Below are 16,754 nucleotides of genomic sequence, written 5' to 3'. Positions count from 1 at the left end.
TTGGGTCACTGAATCTAACTGGTTCAGGTCACTTGGGAGTGTTGTACCAAAAACACTGCTCACTGGGTACTCCCAAGTGTGGCCTGAATAAGATTAAAATGTAATTCCTATCTGATTTTAATGTGTTGATGTACTAATAAAAAAAAGAAATATATAAACATGTGTCGTTTTCTAGGGGCAACTAGTAGATAGAGTGCTGGGCCTGGAGTAAGAAAGGTTCATCTTCCTGAGTTCAAATCTGATCTTAGACACTTATTAACTGTGTGACTCTAGGCAAGTCACTTCATTCTGTTTGCCTCAGTTTCCTCATCTACAAAATGAATTGTAGAAGGAAATGACAAACCAATCCAGTATTTTTGCCAAGAAAACCCCCACATGGAGTCACAAAGAGTCAAACACAACTGAAAAAAAGCTGAACAATGACAAGAAACGGTTTCCTAAATCAATATGCAGCCCGCAGGGATTATTGTATGGATTTAGCGGCCTCCATTTCTATTTTATTTTGACACCACTGATTTAGTCTATTCTCTAAGATTATAAATTGCAGGAAAGGTTCCAACTTGCATTGGGAGAGGGAGCAACCTTACCCAGGAATTCCCAGAAGTGATAAAAATCACAGGTCTAGTCCCTATATAAAAGAAACACACAAACATTGAATGTGGTAACGTGTTCTCAACTTCTTCCACCTGTTCATAAGATTATAGAACTAGAGCGGGAATGAATTTCAGAAGCCATGTAGTCCTCAGTTTGCAGATGAATTCACCAAAGTTCCACAAGAAGGAAGTGTCTAAGGTAGGATTTGAACACAGACCAAGTCTGAACACAAGCTCTATGCTGCCTTCCTTCAAGACCTTTGAACTATTTCTTGATGCTCCCTCCCTCCTACAACTGAAAGTGGTCTTTCCCTCCTCAACTTTCCCATAACACTGCCTGCATCCCTCCTTTACACCTAATATATATTCTCCATCTGAAATACAAGTAATAATAATAATACTTATATCATGCTTTAAAATTTGCAAAATATTATGCAAAAATCTCATTTTATCCTCACAACAACCCTGGCAGGTAAGTGTTATTATCCCCATTTTACAGAAGAGGAAACTGAGGCAAATAGAGGTTAAATTATTTGCTCAGGGTCACACAGCTAGTAAGCATCTGAACTCATTTCTATACTGCTTCCTGGTTCAACGTTCTATCCACTGCATCACCCAGTGGACAATCAGGCTCTTGTGTACCTGTCCTTCACCATGCCCTCCCCTCATTCGACCTGTGGTAGAGCATTGCCAGCTCATATTGGTCTGATCAATCACAGTTGAACAAATTGCATCCTGACCCCAACGTAGTGGTATCATTTTTGGTTCTCTGAGAACGCAGGATGACAGCCACATCATACCCCCATAGAACATATTACCAGGTCTACCAGAAATAACAATGACTAACATTTGTCTAGTATTCTGAAGTTTACAAGTAACCCTGTCAGGCAGGTACTACAGGTTTTATTATACCCATTTTGCAGATAAGGAAACTGAGTCTTGAAGAGGTCAAGGGCTTTGTCCAGGATCACAGAGCTGCTGGAGGTTAGAGGAAAGATTCAAGTCAAGGTGTCCTGGTTTAAAGTCCATATCTTTCCCACCCGTCCTCTCCACACGCACATGCACGTGCACATACACATACACACACATGCACACACACACAGTCCTACTCCAAAGCTGCAGGTACTTGGTACTTAATAAGTATTTGGTGCACTGAAACTGAATTGGACCAAGCTTTGAGGTTTTGTCCTATTCTATTTTGTCCCATTATTTCAATTTTGTCCTAGAGGAGAGTTCAGAAACACAGCTGAGTTACCTCCTATCCTGGAAATAGCCCTTCCACTGTCAGGTTGCCATAGGAAGACTAAAGACGGGCATGTTGCTGGAATTTGGCCTGCCATGATACTCACCTGGAGAAAATACCACAATTTTTAAAAAATTATTTTAGGAAAGTGGGAAGCTTTTCCTTTTTTTTTCTTCTCCAAAGGGGCACAAGCTTTCTCCCAGTTTAACCTCCTGTGACCTTTGAACTTCAAGAGAGGTCATCTGCATGTTACTATTCCCAGCTGTCTTTCTGTCTCCCTGCCCAACTGCAGGCCCTTAGCCCTTTCCATTTTGTGGTGGTATTGATCTGTTGGCAGCAATGGGCTGGATAATTAGCCAGGAATTAGGGTTTCTATTACAGCCAGGAGGCTGCCCCAGCTGATTTATCACCTGAATAATTTACTGTGATTGAAAGGAAATTAAAATGAACTCCATTTGACAACTGTGCGCTTTTATGGGCTTTAGAGAAGACTCAAAAGCCAAATTAATCGCCTGGTGCTGTTTAATAGTCTACTGAGAGTAAATATGGGAAGGATTTTCTCTGTTGATGGGCTTTCTTAGGCTGGATTTAGGAGGGTTTTTTTGCTTCCACCAATAAAACTACAGACAGAATCAAAAAGAGTTTTGCTCAAATAGATCCTGCTATTTGGAAAACAATAATAATACTATTAACTCTTTTTTAAAAAATCCTTCTCCAAGGTTATTTTTACCTACCTCATACATAGGAAAAAATGGAATTGCTTTTTCAATAATATTTTAAAGGAAATACTTAATTTCCTTGAGAATATGTCTCCATTAACGCCTACCTCATGTATCCTCATATGTCCCACTCAATTATTTCTCTTCTGTTCTCAGAGCATATAGATCCAAACCCACAAGGTAATGTTCAGAAGCCAAAACTGTATACTGGGTGTCATGGAAATGTGGTAATGATAATAAAGGGGCACTGAGCAAATAGGAGGCTGGATTATTTTATTTAAGTTCTTATTTCTGATAGGGCAAAGTATGTATACATAGATATAGATATAGATATAGATATTTGGATATGGCTACTCAGGGCGCCTAGAGTCTAGCAGTATTCCTAGGTGTCATGCTGTATCAGCAAGCACCAAGCTAGTTTCTAATTCAGTCAAACAGCCAAGAAATTGGGGAGGGGAGAGAGAGAGAAATAAGGCAGATCATATCCCAAATGGTTCATCCTCTTATTTTGTTGCAGACGCAGCCAAAAAATCGTGTCAATCATCACAAAGGACGTAATGTTATCAGTATGACAATTTTTCATACTTCTCCCTCTTACGTGGCATAGTAGTTAAAGAAACAGCCTTGGAGGTTTAAAACTCCCTCTGACACATACTCAGGGGGTGCTAGAGTCAACTCTAACTGGAACTACAAAATCAAGGCTCAATATATTGTTTTATTGATTGTCTGGAATCAGGAAATTGTTAATAATGCAGATTAAATTTTAAAATGTGCATGCACATATTCCAAAGAACCCAGTTGTTAAACATTTTACCAGCACACCCCTGGATTGCCTTATAAACATTGCTTGTGCTCAGTAGGAATACAGTAAATAAACTCATCACCAGTCTAGAGGACTGGGGGTTGTAGGATAATAATAATACTTACAATTGTCATTTATTTACAGCTATAAGGTTTGCAATATGATTTCCTGCCATTATCCCATTTGAGCTTCACAATACCCCTGTACATACTAGCTGTGTAACCAGGAGCAAGAAGTCACTTAACCTCTCAGTGTCCAAGGCAACTTTTGGACCCAAGTAGAAATGCCATCTCTGAAACTTACTACCCATGTAATGGGTAATCATTTAAAATGGGTACAATTTTTAAAATTTAACCATTTCTCTGAGCCTCAGTTTCCTTATCTATAAAATTAAGAGTCTGAATAAGATGGCCTGGGAGGTCCCATCTAGATTTAAGTTCTGTGATCTATGAGGTTACTACACATGAATCACAGGATAGAGTTTCCATACAAGGAGTCCACTCCACAGGTCCGTCCCAGCAGATTGATAGGTAGATACAGGTATGGACAAGTAGGTGGCACAGAGGATAGAATGCTGGACCTGGAGTCAGGAAGACTCCTCTTCCTGAGTTCAAATCTGACCTCAGACACTTACTAGCTGTGTGACCCTGGGCAAGTCACTTACCCCTGTTTGCTTCCATTTCCTCATCTGTAAAATGAGCTAGAGAAGAAAATGTCAAACAACTCTGGTATCTTTGCCAAGAAAACCCTAAGTGGGGTCAAAGACAGTTGGACACGGCTGAGCCACAACAAAAGACACGGGAATACATGCATACATACATCCCTTTTTGAACCACAAGGCAGATAGAATAATTGCCACTTCTGGATATCCATCTTTCAAGATTCGGTAGGATTAATTACTAGTCAGACTCCCCTTGAATACCCTTGAATATCTTTTCCCCTTCAAATAATACAGCCATATTGTCAAAGCTATCATTCGTCAAAAGTTATTGCCTAGCAGGAAACAAGGGTATGTCATTCATAGTCCAGTGCCCATGTGCATACAGTGATCCTTCGGCTCCTCCTCACCTTTCATCTCTCCTAATTACTGCACATTACAAGAAGGTGAATCAGAGTAACTGGAAAACGTTGAGTCAGCCATTGTGCTGTTTAGAGTTCAGCATCAGGCCCAAACTGTGCTGGACCATCAATACCAGGATGGTACATCATGACCATCTGCCTCATTTGGAAAGATGTTGTAGAAACCTTCACAAAGTGTAATGTCTTCAAAGGTGATCAAACTGATTGCTGAGCATCGACTTAGTTCATGGAAGGTAGATTGATAGGAATAATAGAAGGAACACTACATTTAGAGTCAGAGAGCATGGATTTAAATCCTGATTCTGTTCCTTGCTATCTGTATGTCCTTGGGAAAGTCACTTCCCCAGAACCATAACTAGAAATTCTGGTTCTGGGTCAGGTTCAATTAAGCCAGGAGAGGATGGAGGGGGCAGGGAGAAAGAGAGATGGTAGAGTTAGTGGTAGCAGAGGATAGTTTGACCAGAGATGGGTGCAGAAAAAGGAGTAACTCATCCTATAGGCCAGTGGTGCCAAACTGTCATGTGTAAGGTTAATGATGGGTGGGGGAAAGAGTTAAAGATCTTCCCTGCCCATTAATAAGTCTCAGACATCTTTTGTTAATTTCTAATGAGGCACTGGGTCACAAGGGTCATGCTCTCCAGCCCTGAAAAGAGTATATATACTCTGAGGTGAGGTTTTACTTTGGGGCTTATTTTTTAGGAGAATGTTCATGTGCCAGATGAGACTCTGGGCAGCCACTAAGAAGCCCCCTGGCTTTGAAAACCCAGATGTTGGTGCTTCTCTCTCTGGCAACAATGTATGTATTCACTATGGTCAGACAGTTCGAAGTGCTGTCTGTTGGTTTTTCTGTTTGTAGTTTCTGTTTGCATTTTCTCTGAAGTTCAGGGTGCTGACTTTTTCCCCTGAACTCAATGAATGATACATGTACTGGACTAAAGTAGATTGTCGACCCCTCAAAAGTTGCTTTCCTTTTAGAAAAACAGATCTAAGAACCTGTCCAGCAGGCCCTCCTGTGTATGCCGGGGTCCTTACTGTTATACAGACTCAAACAGAAATAAATAGGCAGCATATTGGCTTAGAAAATTTTTTACTTATTTTGTAAAATATTTCCCAATTATATTTTAAAATTGTTGGGAGTGGGCCCCCCGCACGTGTGGCACCTCTACTATAGGCAGCTAAGTGGTGCAACACTAAGTACTAAGCCTGGAGTCAGGAAGACCTGAGCCCAAATCCAACCTGAAATATTACTAGCTTCATCTGCCTCAGTTTCCTCATCTATAAAAAGAGGATAATAATAGCGCCTACCTCATGAGATTGTTGGGACATTGAAATATATCCATAAAGTATCTAGCACAGTACCTGGCCCATAGTAGATACTTAATAAATGCTTTTTCTCTTCCCCTTCCTTTCCCTATTTCTAAAACACTTTGCAAACCTTAAGGAAAAGCTCTAAATAAATATTAGCTATTATGATTGTTTTACTGCTTTAAAGTTCAGCCCTCATCTTCACTGGGGAAAGGCAGGCCCCAAGAAGTTGTACCAAGCATCAGCGTGGATCTACAGAGGCTTCACTTCACAATGCCCAGGGAGGCAGCATCTTCCCCACGTTGGTGACCTGGGTCAAAGCTCTAACTGCACCATGTTTGTGATGGCTCTGACCACTCTGGGCCTCAGTTTTTTCATCTTGCAAATGTGATTATTGGACTTCATTTTTCCTAGGGTCCCTCCAAGCTCTGAATTCTATGATACCTGTTCTCTAACCAATCTGAAGACTTATCTATTGACTCCTGAAAGATACATTTCTCAGTCATAAAAAAAAATTACTATGAATCTTTAAGGAAAGTTTTTTGGTGATAAACTGGGGGCAGGGGGGAAGGGTTGATTAACCTACCATTTAAGAATATCTACAGATAATGAAAAGCACGAGCTTATAGCTGACAGATGGTCCAACATTTGTAACGAATATTTTTTTAATGGTAACATGAATGCTGCTTCATTTACTTGGATAAAATGATGCCAGTGCCAGACTTAGAGTCAGGGAGAACTGGGTTGGAGGTTGACTTTAACTTTTACTAGCTGTGTGACTTTAAGAAAATTCCTTAACCACTCTGAGCCTATTTCCTTCTCTGTAAAATGGGATAATAATAGCACCTACCTCAGAGGCATTGTTGACAGGAACAAATGAGGCTACATGGAAAGCACTTAGTTCACTTAAATCATTATGTACATATGATCTATTCTTATTACTGTTGGCATAAATCCCATGTAACTCAGCTATCACTGATTTCTCTTCTTTTCCCAATATTCCCAATGCCTAGGATAGCAACTGGTGCATAGTAGGTGCTTAAATGCTCAAGTTGATTGATTTGTTGATTGATCAATTGATTTACTCCAAAGATAATACTACATACACCATACTAGTGTTCTCTGAAATCTACTAGAGATTGTTAAAGAAGTTACTCATTCTACGTTTCTCTGGGGGAATAATGGTGTGAGATTTTTCAAAACATGGCCCCAACCAAACCTAAGACTTCAGTCTAGAACCTGAATCATCAAATAACCCTTTATCAATACCTGGGTTATTTCTCATTTACTCATTATCCCCAAACAAATTAAAAGTACAAATTTTAAAAAACCTACAAATTAAAAGTAGGTTTCTCCCATTGGATATCATAGCATACTCTTATTTTGTGCTTATATTCCAAGTTGTTTTATGTTTGTATTGTTTATATATCTCCCCTGCTAGATTATAAGTACTGTGAGGGAAGGAAACTGTCTTATTTATCTTTGCATATATTTGTCTTTTTATATCTTTTATATATCCTCCAGTCTAGCACAGTGCTTTGCACACAGTAGACTGTGAACTAATAATTGAACGGAGGTGAAGAAATGATACTTCTGCCAGATTAGCCATGGCCCAATAGGTGAGAACCTTTGTTGACCCTTTCTTGATAAATTCCAAAGATTATACTTTTGGAAATCCATATGGAAAGCCACAAAAACAAGATGGCAAAGAAAGTGGCTGGTGAGTGAGAAAAATGGTTACTAAAGGAGAATGTGGCTTTTTTAAGACTGAAGGTGTAGAAATTAATTTGCAACAAGATTCTGCTTCGGAACTCAGTATAATCTACTGTTATTCTGTAGGAAGGGATGGTTTTGGAGAAAAGCAGGGAACCAAGAGAATTTCTAGCATGAAATATGTATATATACTCAGGACCATCTTTCCAGGGCAAGGAGGAGATGAAAATAAGAGCAAATATGTAAGGATCTATAAACTAGAGGTAGAAAGAGAACAAGCATTTATGAAGTGCCTACTATGTGCCAGGCATTACGTTAAGAGCTCTACAAAAGACTGTATGATGTTTCCAACCATTTGATAGATAGGTGCTATCATTATCCTCATTTCACAGTTGAGGAAATGTAGACAAACAGGTTAAATGACTTGTTTCTAGAGCCACACAGTTAGTAAGTATCTGAAGCTGGATTTGAACTCAGGAGTTCCTCTATCCACTGCACCCCCTGGTGCAAAGAGTGATTTTTTTTCACTGCTTCTCTACCTAGATTTCTATCTACTAAAATCAGGTTAGGAGACTTTCTATGATCAGCTTCCTAGCAGTGCCTGATCCTTCTCAACTCATGGTGGCATGCTCTCCCTCTCTATGTGCTGTACTGCAAAGATCCTCCCTCCTCATGCTGACTGGCCCCTTGAGTCTAAGGGATCAATCAAGGAGGCTCCTCACAATTCATACTTGTTGTAGGAAAAGAACAAGTACTATTCTTGTTAAGTCATTTTTCAGTTATGTCTGACTCTCCGTGTCCTTGTTTGGGATTTTCTTGGCAGACAAGCTGAAGTGGTTTGACATTTCCTTCTCCAGCTTATTTTATAGATGAGGAAATTGAGGCAAACAGCATTAAGTGACTTGCCTAGGGTCATACAGCTAGTAAGTGTCTAAAGGCCAAATTTGAGCTCTCAAAGATGAGTCTTCCTGACTGCAGGCCCAGTATTCTATCCACTGTGCCATCTAACTATACCCAAGTACTATAGAGAAGGGAGGAAAAAAGTCCTGCTGAAATAGAAGTCAAGATACCTGGAGATAAATTAAATCACCTCTTCCTCCCTTTCCCCATCTGTAAAATGAAGTTAATAGTATTTGCCCTAATTATTTCACAGGGATGTGATGAGCCATAAGTGAGGAAATCTACATGAATTCTTCCACTAAATCATACAATCTAAGAATTGGAAGGATAATTAAAAGTGATCAAGTTCAGCTCCCTGAACATCAATTCCTTCTGTGACATCTCCAAAAAATAACCATCTCACTTCTGCTGAAAAACCTCCAGGAGCAGTTACTCATGACCTTTGGAGAGACGCCATTGAAGTTTTGAAAAGTTCTGATCTAATCCCTACATCTATTTGGAATTTGTCCCTTTATACTTTTCCACCCATCCCTAGTTATATTTTCTGTAACCACTCAGAAATCATATCCTCATTTCTACGTATTTAGACACAGTTACTGCGTCCCACCTTTATAAAGCCTTTCCTCTGAGTACTAAATATTTCCAATATTAGGTAATAATTTAGTTTTTAAAAGTATGCTATTAATTTATGTATTCTTACATTTATACCCATATCTGTTTTGGTCCAGATATGTGAGTACATCAGAATGGGAACTCCCAGTATGGAAAGTCCTTCTACCAATGTAGCTCCTCTTTTAGTTACAGTCTTAGAGAGTTGCCTGGGACACTGTGAGGTTAAATGACTTGTCCATGGTCTCATACTATGTGTTAGAGGCAAGATTCAAATCTAAGTCTTCCTGACTCCAAGACCAACTAGTCATCCACTATGACACACCACCTCTCAGTGACACACCTAAAGCTACTTACTGAAAACCGACGCAGCATGAGTGATTATTAAATAGCATATAAGTTAATACAAGTGGGTCATTCTAGCCCAGTAAAAATTTGGCATCTTTCAAATAATAGTAGATATAGTACTAGCATTTGTATAGGGTTCAAAGGTTTGGAAAATACTTTATATGTTACCTCAGTTGATCCTCACAGCAACTCTGCAAGGTAGATGTTATTTATTATCCCTTTTTTTACAGGCAAGGAAATTGAGGTGAACAGCAGTTAAGTGACTTGTCCAGGGTCATACAGCTCATACGTGTCTGAGGCAGGATTTAAATTCTAGTCTTCTTGACACTAAAACTAGAACCTATCCACCAGACCACATAGCTACCCCCAAATGGACTCAAATGGAACAACTTTCAGCCTCATATGTGTTACATTCTCATATAGAAGGAAATATGAGTGACTATGGAGAAGACAGAGAAATGGTAATTCATAAAATCTATGATTTCCTTATCTCTAAAGAGCTCACTTTGTAGTTGAAATAATCTACACTTTAATATAAGACTAATGAACCAAAGCCCTCTGGAAGTTCAAGACAGTTATCACACTGTGAAAGGCTGTTTCCCTGACATAGCGTATTAAAATCACCCTCCTCCGCAAAGTTAGGAACAACAGACATCCCACCTCTTCTTGATTTCTAAATTGCAATGGAATTAAAGTCAGGATTTTAATTCTGAAAATCCTTCCAAGGGAGTCAGAAATGACGTAAAAGAGACCAACCAATCCAGGACAATCTGGGGTCTGCTTTTGGTAGGACACTGGGATTACCCAAAAGATATGGAAAGCAAAAGAAAAGATGGGAATCATTAGAACAAAGCACATAGCTTACTACCAATGAACCCTTAATTAGGGTAAAGTGGGATCTTTTCCTTAAGCAAATAGTCTCTCAGTGATAGAAACTAAAGGCATATCCTGAGAATCTATGGTGTGTGTGTGTGTGTGTGTGTGTGTGTGTGTGTGTGTGTGTGTGTGTGTGTGTGTGTGCATGAGACCCTTTGACTGAACCTAAACTTCACAGAACATTCTGTGATTCAGTCTGGATTCAGCCAAAGGGCTATATTTGAGGACCTAGAGAGCCACATGTGGCCTCAAGGCTGCAGGTTCCCCACCCCTGGTGTGGATCACTGTTAAATTCCTTACATAGGTCATTCAGGTTCTATGATAGACACCATGCCTGATGAAATAGGTATTTCACTGGAATCATTCCTCTCTGTATTTACTGCATTACATCAAGTGGCACTACTACATTTTTCGGTCTTTTTCATTTCTTGTAGCTCTTGCTTCCTCCACTAAAGTGCATAATCAATGCTGATGGTGGCATCGAGGTGACCCCTATGTCCTCAAAGGCTATACCAGTAAAACTCAATCTCCAACAGATGGCACCTAGCTGGAAAGCCTTCAAACATGGATCTGCTGACCACCTAAGTCTCAGAACCAGCCTAGCTCAGGACAACCTCTTCACCAGAGGGTTAAGCATAAAGTGTTACAAAATTTAGGTATGTATATTGGCCACATCATGATGAATGTTTCTGGCCACAGTAACTTGAGGAACAATTTTCTAAGGCTAGGAGAAATTGTAATCAGCTACAGTGGAAGGAGCCACCGTATGTCATGGATCCTTGAACTATGTAGGTCAGAGACTTTTTTGTCATTAGCTCCTCTTCTCTTCTGTACCTTCCTCTATAATGTGTACCATTTTGTATCTTATTTTTAACATCTATTTGTTTTTACTAGAGAAGGCCCCATCTCCATTTTGATTTATAGATGACCTTTTTCGATTGGTTTTCGCTGCAAGTTGAACTATAAGGTTGGAAATTGCCAAGCAACAATAGAAATGAAATCACTACGAAAAAGTAAACACTAGCCAAGTACATGAGACTGCCGTCATATTCAATAGTAGATGTATAGGATAGAAGGAAGGGTACTGTACTAGGTCAGAGATGGAAGACCTGAAATCTCATCCCAGTCGTTCCTACTAGCCACATAATTTTTGTTAAGCAATTTAACCACCCACCTGAGCCTCATATTTCTCATCTCTAAATAGGAAAATAATTTCCAATCTGCCACTTCTCCTTGGTACAGACCCTTATCACCTCATGCCTGCACTGTTATGATAACCTATTATTTGGTCTAAGTGACACAAGTCTCTCCACACAGTCTATCCTTCACTCAGTTATCAAATTAATCTTCCTAAGTTTGTGGTCTGACCATGTCACTTCCTCCCATTCAATAAACTCCATTCCTATCACCTGCAGCATCAGCTATAAAATCCTTTGTATGACATTCAATGCCCCTTGTCACCTGGTCCCCTCCTACCTTTCCAGTCTTCTCACATTTTACTGCTCTCTACATATTCTGTGACCCAGTGACATTGGCCTCCTTGTTGTTCCAATAAGACATCTCCTGACTCTGGGCACTTTCACTGACTGTCCATATGCCAGAAATTCTCTCCCTCCTCATCTCCACCTACTGGCTTCCCTGGCTTCCTTCACGTGCCAGATAAAATCCCACCTTCTACAAATAAGCCTTTTCCCAATCACACTTAATATCAGTGCCTTCCCTGTATTGAATACTTTCAGTTTATCCTTTCTACATTTTATTAGCACGTAGTTGTTTAAAGGTTATGTCTTCCCCCTCCCCATTAGACTGTGAGCTCCTTGAGAATCCGAACTGTTTTTACCCTTTCTTTGTATCCCCAGTATTTAGCATAGCACCTGGCACGCAGTAGTTCCTTAATAAATGCTTACTTACTGACTGCCTTGCAGCGTTATTGTGAGTATCAAAGGAGATATTAGATATAGAAACACTTTGAAAACTGTGAAATGTTCCAAATTTAGGTATTACTGTATATTTATCAACAGTTCTCATCCAATAAGCAAATATATCCTTCATTCTTGTCCAGACCCCAGATATTCTCTCAGGTAAACCAAAAGCATCTTTGCTTTCCTCTTCTATCCACCCCTTCAGTCCACTTCTTGTGAAAAACACCACTCGGGAAGGTCATTTAGCTTAACTAACGAGAACTTGGCTTAATCCCTTCTAGTGTTCTCACAAAGAGGATTAACTCATCCACTTGAATCTTCTGCAACAAATCCGGGTAGAGGTCTGGGAAACTGAACTCTTGGATTCTGATGCTCAAGATGTGGCATGTAAAAACAAATAAATAAACAAATAACTGCCCAAGATAGCTTTACCACCTCATCTCCAGGAACACAGACAGCATGAGCCTGCTCAACAAATAGACCAAGAAAATTCAAGAAGCAAAATCAGCCACTCCCTTCCCCCAGCACTTGAAACAGAGAGAAGTAATGGAGCCAAGATCCTGAGTCCCAAGGAATTCTTCTATTAAGCACATGGAAAAAGAGAGTATACCCCACACACAATGATCTTCCCTTTTTCAAGGAAAATCATTTAATTGAGAAAGAAAACATTTGTCAGAGACATTTTCCCATCTTCTATGAATGAAAACTTAAGTAGTAATTTCTTGACAGTTCCCAATCAGGGCATAGAGGCAACCAGAAGAGAACATATGAACATTTTAAAATAAGAATAATAATGCACATGGAGTTCAGTGAGAATTCATGATAGTACCTGTTCTGGTTTGATGGGCTCAGTGGTTGTAAATATATCAGAATAATGTTGTCTCTCAAAGACTCGATCCAACACTTCTAATTGCTGCTGGGTAAAAAGGTCTCCCCGCATCTGTTTCCGAAGGAAATCTCTGCCTGGGAGGGAATGGCCATTTGGTACTGGAGACTCCTGGATACCTTTGAAGAGGAAGAAAATAAAGAGAAGGTTAAAGAGTTATTACAAGTGCCCAGCAAAGGGTATAGTGAAAACCTAAAGCACTAGAACTAGAAACGATCTTAGAGATCATTTAGACCAAATTATTCATTTGACAAAGGAAAAAACTGAGACCCAGAGAGGTTAAAGCCCAAGATCTCATAGCCAGAGTCTGGATTAGCATCTGAGTCTTCTGATTCTTAAGCCAATATTGACAACATGAAACTAAATACTATCTGTATATCATATACTTGTGCCTTCTAACTGAGGGATGATTCCTAAGCTTTTATAAGGAGAAAAAATGATAAGGATGGTGATGTAGTATAAAAATCAATGGCACCACTGTAGTCACATCCCATTGCCAATGAGTATCCAAGAGACACTCACTCTGTGAGGCTGATTGTCACTTAATTTGTCTGGTCCTCAGGTTCCTCATTTGTAAAAATAAGGTACATAATATTTGCAATGCTCATTTCTTTCAGTTCAATTCAAAACATTTAGTAAGTGTCTCCAAAGTGCCAGGCACTTTGCTAAGTGTTAGAGTCAAAAAAGAAGCAAAAGATGATCTCTGCCCTCAAGGAGTCTAATGGGGGAGACAACATACAAACAAAGATATATAAAGCGAGCTATTTTAGGAAGTAATTAAAAGAGAGAAAGCGCTGGAATTGAGAGGAGTTAGGGATGCTTGTGGGAAGAGACGATTCCTAAGTTATAAATTATTATTTTTAAAAAGCGAGCTATAAATATTTACCTGCAAATGTCATGGGTAACACAGCACAGTGGAGAAAGTGTTTGTGCTTGGAGTCAGGAAGATCTGATTTCAAATCCTGCCTCTGATGTGTATCATATGACCCTGGGTCAGTCAGCTATCCTCTGTCTGCCTCAGACAACCCTAGGGTATATTGTCTCATTCATTTGGGGAAAAAAGCATTAAATAAATGCTGGGCAGAGGACAAAAAGAGAAAAAACAAAATGCCTCCACCCTCAAGGAGTTTACATTCTACTGAGGATACCGTATGTACAAGAAAGAAGAAGAAGGAAGAGGAGGAGGAGGAAGAAAAGAGAGAGAAGGAGAAGAAGAAGAAGAAGAAGAAGAAGAAGAAGAAGAAGAAGAAGAAGAAGAAGGAGAAGGAGGAGGAGGAGGAGGAGGAGGAGGAGGAGGAGAAGAAGAAGAAGAAGAAGAAGAAGAAGAAGAAGAAGAAGAAGAAGAAGGAGAAGGAGGAGGAGGAGGAGGAGGAGGAGAAGAAGAAGAAGAAGAAGAAGAAGAAGAAGAAGAAGAAGAAGAAGGAGAAGGAGAAGGAGAAGAAGAAGAAGGAGAAGAAGAAGAAGGAGAAGAAGAAGGAGAAGAAGAAGAAGAAGGAAGAGGAGGAGGAGGAGGAGAAGGAGGAGGAGGAGGAGAAGGAGGAGGAGGAGGAGGAGGAGGAGCCACAGACATTTGCAATCTACATTGGTGAAAGAAGTCCCTGCACCAGCATTTCTGAGCAATTCTCGGCCATGATCATGAAAATGTTAAATGTTAAATAATTTTGAATGGGTCTTGGTCCTTAACCTTCCAAATATGATGTCATGACTTTGTACTCACAGTTTTTTCATTGTTATTTTAACAAAAAAAGTTTCCAAGCTTCAGGAACTATCTTACTCATTAGACTTCAAATGACTTTTGGCTGATTTCAAAAAATCAGATCCACTCTCAAATGACAAAAGAATATGTATAATTGTTCTGAGGGTCATTCCAGAAGTGTACTCAGTAATGTCAGCATGACTGACACCTATGTGTAATTCCCTGGAGAAACAGTTTTAAAAGGGGTGACATTCAACTGGATAAGTAAATCCTAGAAGTATGTTTAAAATCAGTCACATGATTTTACAGCCATACCTTATATTTATTCCCTGGCTATCAGAGCCTAAGAAAGCCCCAGTTTAGAATCTATAATCTAGGTGAGTCTATGATCTAAGTGGATCTATAATCCAAGAAGCTATTGGAACATGCCCAATGGCCCTATCCCTTTGACTGTTTATACTCTCAGCAGTGGTTCAGCAAGATACCTCTCTACTCCATACATTTCTCCTTCCCCATCAAACCCAGAACCTTCCACCTTCAAAGGACAAACAGTTCTGTTTTTTTGAAGAAATCGGTCTCATCTCATCAATGGCTGAACCATGGTTCAAGAATCACTTCCAACATTTTGCTGATTTTAGTAACCTATGAATACAGACAGTTATGGTGTTTGCACTTTGTGTACATCATAATAACAGTAACCAAAGCTTCAGTTTCTCCGCATCAGGATATGTTTTTCAAGACCATTTCACAATGTTCTTCATTTGGCAGAGCCTAGGACCATGTCAGTGATTGCTAAGAGGGAATTTTAAATTGAGAATGAGTTTCAACATGATGAACTGCTACAAGCAAACAGGCTATAAATAATGTAATTTAACATATATGGAACTTATTGTATTATACCCTTGATTGTGTGACCTCAGAAAGTCTTAGGGTATACAACAGCTTTAAAACCCCTAACCAAATATGCCTGAGCTATTTGCAGTAATTGTTTTTACTGCTGAAATTCTAACCACCTTTCATGGCCCAATTCAAATGCTACATGTTCAGTCTTTCTTATTCCCTCTTTCCTTTACCTCCTGCACAAAATGATTTTTCTTGCCCCAATCTCACACACTGTATTGTTTGTAGTTCCATTGTAAACTTACAATGTTCTCTAAGATGATGGATCACCTAAGAGTTGCTCATCTCCATCAGTAAGGGACTTTTATCACAGAAAAAAAGTCAGGATTCTAATCAGGTCCCCTGATTCATAGCCAGAGCTTTTCCCACTATAATTCAATGCCAAAACTCATTCTGATTTTTCTGCATATCTCAACCAACTACCTAGCACAGTACTCTTCATGTTTATTTATTTATTGTGCAGATCCATTATTTCATCATCTATGTGATCAAAGTTCCTCACTAATTGAGATTAGCAATTCTTAGGTGATTCACCATCTTATAGGGCTGTCTGAGGCACAGAAAGATTCAGTGTCTTGGCCATAGTGACCTAGCCAAAGTGTATCGGAGGCAAGGCCTGACCCCAGGTCTCTGTAACTCCAAAGTCTTTGACTCACATTACCCTCTCTGCACATGATATGCTTAATAAATGTTTGTTCAAATAAATTAAATTACTCATAATTACTCCTGTGCAATTGTCTTAGTTTCTGTTATCAACCATTAAAATGTAGGAACATGAATGAGAAAAACTCTACCTTTTAAGCTACTAAATTTAGCTTCTTGGTTTGTTTTTTTTGTTTATTTGGCAAGTTGCCCTGAGAAAATACTCCTTGCTTTAACTGAGGAATGTAGTGGGAAGCTACATGAAATATTTTAGCCAATTTTATTCCAGGGAGCAAAAGCTCAACTTGTAGTTTGAATGGAACGTTGAAATCTATGTGTAGACATGTACACGAGTACAAAGGTACTGAAGGGACAGGGTATCTTTAAATCTTTTTTCTATTCCAAATCAAATAATATGTAATAGACCTGGTGCTGGGTTTAGTCAACCATGGCTTATAAAATTAAAATTCTGGTAACTGACTTCATGGTAGCAAAAGGGCAGAGATCCCCTGTCTATGGA

General features: G+C 39.4%; 1 protein-coding gene across 2 annotated transcripts in view; it reads right to left on the bottom strand.

Annotated features, from left to right (window-relative positions):
* The window catches only part of PAX5 (paired box 5), a 353,987-nt gene that overhangs the window by 231,733 nt on the left and 105,500 nt on the right, over positions 1-16,754 (bottom strand). For both annotated transcript variants that reach the window (XM_072596783.1, XM_072596784.1), the window contains exon 6: positions 12,940-13,115. In XM_072596783.1, coding sequence (XP_072452884.1) covers positions 12,940-13,115 — 176 coding nt within the window. The remainder of the gene's footprint in view (positions 1-12,939; positions 13,116-16,754) is intronic.

The sequence above is a fragment of the Notamacropus eugenii genome, chromosome 3 (genome assembly GCF_028372415.1).
Source record: "Notamacropus eugenii isolate mMacEug1 chromosome 3, mMacEug1.pri_v2, whole genome shotgun sequence".
NCBI lineage: Eukaryota > Metazoa > Chordata > Mammalia > Diprotodontia > Macropodidae > Notamacropus > Notamacropus eugenii.
Note: the sequence above shows the minus strand (reverse complement) of the source record. Positions and strands in the feature narration are given on the sequence as shown.